Source organism: Bombus impatiens, unplaced genomic scaffold, assembly GCF_000188095.3.
Source record: "Bombus impatiens unplaced genomic scaffold, BIMP_2.2 scf_0091, whole genome shotgun sequence".
NCBI lineage: Eukaryota > Metazoa > Arthropoda > Insecta > Hymenoptera > Apidae > Bombus > Bombus impatiens.
Window position 1 is genome coordinate 700,624 of NT_176510.1, and position 9,665 is coordinate 710,288.

A 9,665-nucleotide genomic window follows, 5' to 3' on the forward strand; every position below is an offset into this window, starting at 1 on the left:
GCGGCCCAGTCGGGCCGTCCACTGTCCCGATCTAAACGCCTGTTTGGTGAACGAGTCTCGAACCGGCCACGAACAGGTAGACTGTCAGGCGATTCACTTTGGCTACGCGATCCCAGTGAACGTAGTCCCCCTCGAGACCGATCCACGACTCGCCGAGCTCGTCTTGGACCACTCGACCGAGTTAAGCAGACGCGCCGCGAGCTTCTTGCTCGAGCACCATCCCCAGCTGCGTCAGCAGCGACAGACACAGCACGAACGCTGTTCAAGCATGGCAGCCACCGCGAAGCACGATCTGCGTCAGAAGTTTCCGACAGAAACGTCGACGTCCGGTGACGAGGATATTGCGGCGATCGCCAAGCAGATCAGCGATCACGCGGAGGCGATCTATCAGACATGGAAGAGTCGAGGACTAGCTCCTACAGAGATACTGAATTGCCACAGTAATGCTACGGCCGCGGACAAATTTGGAACTGCACTTACGCCGACTTCCGCGTCCAATAGCCCGAGTAGTACGGGGAAAGTTACTCCTACGAGCTCTAGCTCTGCCACCGTGGATATATTGAGTCAAACGCCGAATCTCGATAACGGGAACTTGGAGAAGCTGGTGAACAATTTCGTAGTGGAGGACAAGGCTAGGTTAGCTGCGTCGAGGCAGAGATCGCCGTCGAAGACTCTGCCCTCGTCGATACAATTCGCGTTGGAGAAGTTCGAGAAGAACTCGATGCAGCAGCAACAACAACCGCAGACTTCTCCTTTGAAGAACAGCAACGTTGGTAGTCAAGTGAAACCGAAACAGGGAACTGTTTTGTTGTCTCCGACGTCCCCTTTCGCGAACAAACCGTCGCAGATAGTGAAGCCCCAGGTATCCACAAAGATTCCCGGTGCTCACCACCGGGAAGTGTTTCTAGAAACCATAGAGACCACTTTTCCGGCGGACATAACGCCGTCGAAGATCGTCCAGCAGAAGAGGCCGACGAGTACGGTAATCACCTCTCCCACCGCCTCTAATCTAGATGATCCTTCGACGAATTCAGGACTGACTACGTGGCCCTTAAAGAACAAATTAAACGAAAGTAAAAGAGTGACAGATCCTTCCAGATCGCCTCAGCAGGAAGTTAAATCGTTGACAAGTAAGGAGGAGAAAAGAAATAGTGGTTCTAATTCGAGCGTTTACCTTGACGAGGTCGCTCGTGAGGAGGAAAGACTGATAAATGCCCTGAAAACGGGCTCGGTGATCACGGAGGAGCCCGTAGAACGAACGGTACCTCTGACTCGCCAGAAACCGGCGATAAAGAGGGAGAAGCCGAAGGTGGAGCCTGTTAAACCGATAATTATCGGTCACAATCATCACGCAAGCGGTCTGGTGACCACTTCTGGCGCAGTAGTGAACAGTGCCGCATCTCCGACGCCTGGTAGCAACGCCAGTGCCACATCGGATACGAAATCTCTAAGCAAGGATGATTTGTCAAACATGTCAATGGTGGATTACGCAAAAGTCAGATACAGAGCGGCTCAGCAAAATCCTCCGACTCAACAGAGGCTGGAGGAGCAGAAAACAAACAACAATTTCAATTCTACGGAGCAGCTGGTGTCGACCACGAGGTCCAAGTTCGAAACGGAGATACAAAAGGACAAGGAAGCTAACAAAGACGAGAAGGATCCTGTTACGTCTAGATGGGGTCCTAGAATCAATTCTCCTAGGCCAAGAATCGAACAAGTGCCCCATCCGGAATTGACCACGCAACAGAAGCAGCATATAAGAGCTGCTGCCGCGACTGGCACCGGAAACAATCCTATTAGACCGTTTTTGACCAGAGGATCCGTCGCGGAACGCGTTTTGATCTTCGAGAAGTGTCCGAGCGAGCTGTTGCTTGACAAACGGGGGCCACGGCAACCGGCTATCAACACTTGGAGAACTGGGCACGATGTTCAAAACAAGGCTCAGGTAAGTCGACGTTCATCGATCCACGATTATCCTTTCTCTTTTACTTTTTAGTTTGTTTATCGAAGATTCATTAACGCGACGATAATTGGAAAAATGAATTGACGAAGTTGGGAAACTATCGAGAGGATTGAATTTCGTGCCAGGGATACGGTGTAGAGGCGGAAAATTTCGAAGAGGTTTATCGAGTCGAGCGAAGATCTCAGCCGGTCGAAAATTTCAGTAGGTTGTGCAACGAACGTGGATGCATAAAGAAAATCGTGCAAGACAAGCCACGTTTTCCTGGAAGCAGCGTCTAATTCGACGGGATGAGTCTGTGCCTCGAAAACCTCGAGTCCATGCCGATCGGAAAGACGTGTCTTCCCTCGCGCGTTCTCGCCGCTCTGGGTGGCTTATATCGGGCGTTTTGGTCGCCGTCCAAATTCCTCCTTCTCTGGGAGGATGTTCGACCGGTCGACTCCTGCACTTTTGTCTCGAAACGAGTTCAAGATCTCTTCGCGTAGAGGTCGTTTCTGCATGCCTCGAGTCTTTCTTCTCGAACATCGTCCGATGCTACTTCTCATCTTTGTTATCGAACTCGCCTAGCTGCCTTTGATCTCTCCTTTTTGGAACGATATGAACGATGTTATTAAATTGGAGCACCTTCAAAATTATGTATCGAGGCTACGAAGAGTATTGGAATGTCGAAGACCATTTGTCATCGTCTTTGAACTATGTTAAAATACCTGTTTTCTCAAAAAATTTGGTTACCTAGCTGATTCTTCTAAAATTAATCTTTACGTGAATCTATGAATATTTCAATGTTGTTCTTAGAAGATATACTATCGAACGATAATAAGAAACACAAGTTTAAATCGATCGAACGATTAAGAAAGAAACATTCTCGCGAGTTTCAAAGTGGCTCTGGATCATAGCCAGGAAGAGGAGAAATATACCTGGCACGATTCGCCTGCCAAAAACCGTTATTGCCCTGGCTTTTCCTAGTCGAACATGGGTATACTTGTTTCGAGTGCATCCACCGATCTCCGTAACCTTATAATCACTTCAAACAAACTCCAACCACGCGCCTCTTTCCAAATTTTTTTCCTTTATTTGGTACGATCTATCGAGAATCACGGAGGCTATTAAGCTTGATCAGCGAATCTTCTTCGGGTAGTTAAGGAGCGAGTTAATCGTGAGTTACCCACCATGTGATAAACCACGGTTCTCCAATATGGCGTTGCTGAATGATCAGACAATGCACGTGGCACGAGGGCTCGGCTACGACATTGTTATTAGACGGTTATTACCTTTTCAATGTGCTTTGAGATCAAACTAGATTTTGGTCAGAGAAATTCCTGCCAATTCCGCCTACGACTTTTACAATTAATTCGAGATCATTATCGAGCTGATTCGAGAAAATTGATAGCAAATTCTCGATATCGTTGTAATAAACAGCACAAAGTAACAATGGGAACAACAAGATTCCACGGATTCCAGCGTGCGTGTGAAGTAAACGAGAAACACGTGGATATTTATGGATGCAATGTGTAGCAGAGAGGCCGCAGCAATTCCCTCGCGTTGCACCGTCGATGGATATAAAGGAGACTCGAAGAAAATTTGTTATGTTTAAAAAAAAGTAACATGGAAGTTGGTGGACGTATCCAGAAGTCAATGGTGTTTGTTGCCTCTGCTCAATGCCAGATGTATTTTCTTATGCTTGAACGAAGTCTCTCTTTCCATGTGGTAGCCGATGTTTTCGTCGCCAGTTTTCGTGGCTATTAACCGTTTAAGACGACTCATAAACAGGACGAAGAATAAAAAGAAAGATACGTCGATGGAGTTTAAAAGACGCAGTTCATCGTGATATCAGAGAAGAGGGCTCGATTAATTTAATCGACGCGTGTCTCTCGTTTGTTTGATCGCCGAGCCGCTGAGTCACTGCTCGGTTTTCGTTACGATTAATGTTATTCGACCTCGAGAAGAGGAATAAAGCGGACCACCATGGCCATAAGTGGAAACGGACAGCTCTCGACCGCTTATCGTCTTGTACTCTTGGCTAAATAATACCCATGACGTTACGTTGGTGTTATTTATCGTGCAGGGTGGTCCATGATTCGCAAGGCTATTATATAGAAACGAATGACAACTCGATAGAATATAGTTGGTCACGACGCACGATAGGATTACTGGAATTGGTAATTTCGCTGAAATTGCCAGCTGGAATTAATTTAACGATAGAAGAACGGCTTAAGGCGATCACGCGGCTAGGTAAGGTTCCAGGTATCGGGTAATTAAAATTCCCATTGGAAAGGACGTGCGATCGGTGACGCCGCGTTGTATCACCGGTGTGTATGTAGCCCGATATGGAAAAACGTGAAGACTCGGGTAGCGGCGACGTGAGATCGGTGGCACGACGGTCAAAGGAAAATAGGAAAAAGTTTCGAGCGCCCTTGGGGTTAACGGCGAGAAATCGTTCTCGCCGGCGAATATTTGCGACGACTGACTGACTCATTGTAGCCGCTCCATATTGGATACCGTGCTAGATTTTAAAAGGCCGTCGTCTGTCGCCTTGGAATCGAGCGTGGCTGACTCTATCACCGCTTATGGCTGAAAAGCGGACTCTCAAGCCAGGAAAGTTCACTGTGACCAACTACAAACGATACTCGTTAGGATAATGGGAACCAGGAAGGAAACGTTTCGATATGAAATATCTTTAACGACGTACAGGTTTTACGTTTAAACTCGAACATATAATTGCAACCATGCAGATTCGAATACTTAAGTTTAATATCGAACTTTAGATATTCAAATTCGCACATTTAGAAGGTTAAAATGGTAGAACAAACTATTCCCCTCTTAAGGATAGAGCTCTCGATGAATCCAATCAACGAATTAGGTTCCCTGGCTGGCGCATTTCTCTGCGCAGTTCTCTTCAACTTTCTGTACGATCCTCGCAAGAATATCTGATTGAATCAGGACCTCGATGAAACTGCCACTCTCTTTCATCGTCAGAGCCGCGGTCCAATTAATTTAAAATATGTTTACGAACTCGGCATCCTCCTCTTCCATGAATTAAAGCACCGATGGGCAACAAAATCGAATGTAAATACCGCAGCATCGGTCGAACGGTGAAGGTCAAGTATTCGGTATCGAAACGAGTGGTCCTTGGCCGGTTGGCAGAGCGAGGATTCGATCGGGAGGCGTAGCCGAATTCGCTATGTCAATTGGAACGCTGATTGACGGTATCCCGTGTGTCAGACAGCGAACCGTGCCAAACATGAGACTGCGATAATTGTACCAGTCGTTTTGCCTAATCTGCCCCAATGTCATGGGACGTGGACCCGGTCTGTTCCAGGATTTCACAACGATTCGCGTCTTCGGTTATCGATAACTATCGATTCGTTGTTTATACTATAACTATCTATACTATATCTGCTTTATATTCCAATTTCGTTGCTTTCTCACTTGTTAACTTTCGCTCGTGAATAGCAACTCTTACGTTAGGTCTATTTTCATTCCAAGTTAGATTCCCCGAGTCTTATCCCCTCGATACGTTCGATCTGGGACTATCGTTGATTATCGTTCGGTCACTCGAGCGGACGTTGCCTTATATTCGCCTGGTGGAACGGGCGTGCATTATTGATCTTCCTTAAACGGATTCCATCGAAGAAGCTCTACCGCTATTTTTATTACTCGCAGTATTTTTTTCTCGCGTCTATTATTACCGCTGCTGTCGTTAGCCTTGCCACTATTTCTGGCGATCATTGACATCTCTTATCTTCGATACCTTCGTTGAGCAAACTTTGTAAAATCTCCATTCTTCCCGTTCTTTCTTGGAAAAAAAGCAAATATTTGAAATGAAGCAAAGGAAAGGATGTACAGTGTTTAACGATCGACACCTAACATGCGATGAACCGAAAGATCCTGTCGTCTCTTGACCGTGATGTTGGAAACAACAGCGTATATAGGAGGAGACTCGTGATGTAACCATAGTCACATGGGCGAGGCGATGCATTAGCCGCGTTGGCCGGCCTCTTTGCATTCTTCGGATCCTTGGCGTCGCGTAACAGGATGTCGTGTCCTTGGTACGCCGATACCTTCGCCTCGGAACGGCGCTTTCGAAGAAGCATAGAATTATTCCGACTCGTCGACGACGATCGATTAGACACCTTGGAGAACCGCATCGATCCAACGTAACCGGAAGCTCGAACAATATAATGAGATCAGGATCGTGGCTTGCCGTGTCCTTTGTTTGTAACACGCGACATAAACCAAGTTATGTAACGAAGGAAATTAACTGGAGGAAATAAAGCCAATTTAGCTTCTCCAACATGTTTCGAGAACTTTATGCTGCATTACGAGATTAACCCTGCTGCGATTCTTGAATTTTCATGTTTTATGGAACGAAAGAAACTTCAGCACACGATGCAAAATTATTCGGCTCCGACTTAAGAAATTTTCTAACCGTAGAAAATGTAATTCGAAGAACGCAGCAGAGTTGAGTAATTCTAATTACGGGTTCGTTGCGAATAATATCACTAAATACACGGTGCAAAATCGTAACCATGTTCAAATAACGATCGATCGTATACTAAGCGAATATATATAGACGAACGTAGGCTGCGATTTTGCTACTTTTCACGGTCCCAATCAGTCTGGTCGGAACGATGCTTGTTGGTTCTAGACGTACGCGAAAGACAAGACACAGCAAAAGAGCTTGCCACCGCACACGACACTCCAGAGGCACGTGAAAGCGAACAGAAACGTTCACATACCACGGTAAACGTTGATCCAAACCGTATGCGATACAATAACCGTTGAACTATTCGATTAAGGATAACGAAAACGAAATTTCTATTGCAGATTTTACTTTCCCGGAGGGAAACCTCTGCCGTTGTCGCAAGTAGAGGCAACTATCGCGAGGATCACCGCTGCTTTCCAAACTCTTCCTGGTCATCGTGCATCTCGAGCCCAATTTCACGCTATCACCAAGGTAAAACGACCGTTGAAACTTGTTAAAAGTCGCAAGGATAACGTTCTTCCTCGTTTACTCGTTCTTCGGTTTAATACAGAGATTCGAGTCGAGATTTGATCTTGACCATTCGCGTATTCTCTCACGTGGGCAGCGATTTCACGTGGGAAAGCCGTAACTCTAACGTTCCGTGGTTAGAACAGCTGCATACAAAGGCTATGATTTGTCTTGCAGGCATGCGACTTGCCGCTCTATTGGAAGGTGCCGCTTTTCCTTGCCGCCGGAGGAGATCAGACCGGCTACGTTGAGATGAACGCGTTCCTCGAGTTTTGGAAAGAGTATGCTATAACATACAGCTTATAAAAGTCAATAAACACATCTGAAAAATGAATCGAGATATTCGAGCGCTTTAATTCGAAAGAATTGTTCTCTAATTCGGTAAGTTTAATGAATGTCGTGGGATTGATTATTTATAGACTGTCGAACACCTACCATGACGCGGCAAGCAAGTTTATCCGAATCACAACCCGGGGCCAGAGGAACAATATACTACCAGAGGATTTGATCCCATTGGTACAAGACGTAGTCGAGACTCATCCCGGTTTAACTTTCCTCAAAGAAGCTACTGAGTTCCATTCACGCTACGTACACACGGTTCGTATTCGCGCGATAAATATTTGCTGGATATTTCTCTCAATGCAGGCAAAGATAGAGGGAGAAGAAAAAAAAGATTCCACGGAAGATGGACCGTAGTTTACGCAACGTGGATCGTCTTGAATTATTCAAGATGATCGTGCTCGCCTCGAGCAATTATCACGCGCGCTTCTGGTCATTGGAAAATCATTTTAACGAGCGAACGTTGCGCTGTTTTTTTACTCGATTTCACATCAGCCACTTAAATGGAATCTTTCAGATTTTTTTTCTATTTAACCGGCTTCTGTATTTGCACGTCGTATTTATACGTTCAATACCTAGGATGTAGTTAAGGCGACAAATTTATATTTATATCTTGTTTGATGATTTTCACGATTCTTGACGTCAGGTGATCGCCAGGATATTCTATTGTGTGAATCGAAGCTGGAGCGGAAGAATTTCCGTCGCCGAACTGCGAAGAAGCAACCTTTTGTCGGTGATAGCGATCCTCGAACACGAGGAGGATATCAATCAAGTGACTGCCTACTTCAGCTATGAGCATTTCTATGTGATCTACTGCAAATTCTGGGAACTTGATCGAGATCACGATCTCTTCATCGACAAAACGGATCTCACAAAGCATAATGATCACGGTGAGGAAAAATTCTTCCAGAAAAAACATCCTTTGTAAGTTTCGTTGCTAGGGAATTCTCTTATTTTTGGTTGGATCGTATTACAGCTCTTTCGAAGCGTATGATCGCGAGAATATTCAGCGGTGCAGTGACCAGGGGTGGCGTGAAAAGCGGAAACGGCGTTCAACAACCCCAGGATAAAATGAGTTACACGGAATTCGTGTGGTTCTTGTTAAGCGAGGAGGACAAAAACCATCCGACTGCTATTGAATATTGGTTCAGGTATAACGTGTAATGTTTAAGCTAGATGCGTTGTACGAACAATAGATATTTCATTTCGGATGATCGATAGATGCATGGATCTCGATGGCGATGGATATTTGTCAATGTACGAGCTGGAATATTTTTATGAAGAACAATTGCATCGTATGGAAGCGATTGGACTGGAAACGTTACCTTTTGAGGATTGCCTTTGTCAGGTTAGTAAGTGAAAATTACGTCATTATGTAGTACGTCATTGTTTATAATTTTAAGTTAATAATTTTTTGGTTGGTAGATGTTGGACATGATCAAACCAGCGACGCCGGGAAAGATATCTCTAAGCGACTTGAAGAAGTGCAAGATGACCTCAATCTTCTTCGACACGTTCTTCAACCTCGAGAAGTACCTGGATCACGAGCAGAGAGATCCCTTTGCATCTGCTAGGGAGCATGACCCCGATGGTCACGAGGTAAAAAGCTCTTGAAATTATTAAATGCAAATAAAATGAAATTTACCAGGAAACACTCGTTGTTATGAGTACCTCGCTGATATCTGTTATCGTTATGTTTTCTTTTGTTTCATTCGCAACAGCTGTCGGATTGGGACCGATTCGCGGCAGAGGAGTATGAACTGTTGGTCACCGAAGAGAGCGGTAACGAACAGAATGAGCAAATGTAAGTATTGATTTCGCGCGACTTACATTACACACACGGTTCGTCTATGTCATATAATCGATACGTGAATATTTTTACTATCATCTATTAACGTCATCAAGCATATAACTCATCGATATTATTAATAGCGATTAGTATTCATTAAAATGAAATCAGTCAGGGATTCGTATAAAGAATCGTTTAAAACATTAAGAAATATCGAACACTAGCGTGCAGTACAATAGACGTTTCATAGAAAGTTCTTGCTTATCATATCAAGCTATGAAACGAAAGTCATAGCTTTCGAATTGTGGCATGCGTTGTCGTTAAATAGACAGTATGCCCTGCTGCGGGATCTAACAATTTCATTTTGTACTGTGACCGTAATGACCATAGTGCGCTCTATGCGTTTGTTGCAGGCTGTGTGATGATGAAATGTAACCATCATCTGCAGCTCAGTAAGTAAACAAAACAAAAACTGCATGATCTAGTGATGCACGACCTTCGTGTATGCATAATGTATTAATTAGAGAGTCGGCTAACCGCTTATTTCATTTCTTTCTTATTTTTTTTTTTTTTTTTTTTTTTTT

At 44.7% G+C, this 9,665-nt stretch overlaps 1 protein-coding gene across 1 annotated transcript in view; it reads left to right on the plus strand.

The window, feature by feature from the left end:
* The first annotated feature begins 122 nt into the window (after positions 1-122).
* LOC100745203 overlaps positions 123-9,665 on the plus strand; it is a 13,962-nt gene continuing 4,419 nt past the window's right edge. The window contains exons 1-11 of the mRNA XM_033318391.1: positions 123-1,945; positions 6,609-6,703; positions 6,788-6,917; positions 7,131-7,234; positions 7,373-7,550; positions 7,939-8,182; positions 8,269-8,443; positions 8,514-8,640; positions 8,718-8,891; positions 9,014-9,096; positions 9,495-9,533. Of these exons, the coding sequence (XP_033174282.1) occupies positions 269-1,945; positions 6,609-6,703; positions 6,788-6,917; positions 7,131-7,234; positions 7,373-7,550; positions 7,939-8,182; positions 8,269-8,443; positions 8,514-8,640; positions 8,718-8,891; positions 9,014-9,096; positions 9,495-9,516 (3,009 nt within the window). The 5' untranslated portion in view covers positions 123-268 and the 3' untranslated portion in view covers positions 9,517-9,533. The remainder of the gene's footprint in view (positions 1,946-6,608; positions 6,704-6,787; positions 6,918-7,130; positions 7,235-7,372; positions 7,551-7,938; positions 8,183-8,268; positions 8,444-8,513; positions 8,641-8,717; positions 8,892-9,013; positions 9,097-9,494; positions 9,534-9,665) is intronic.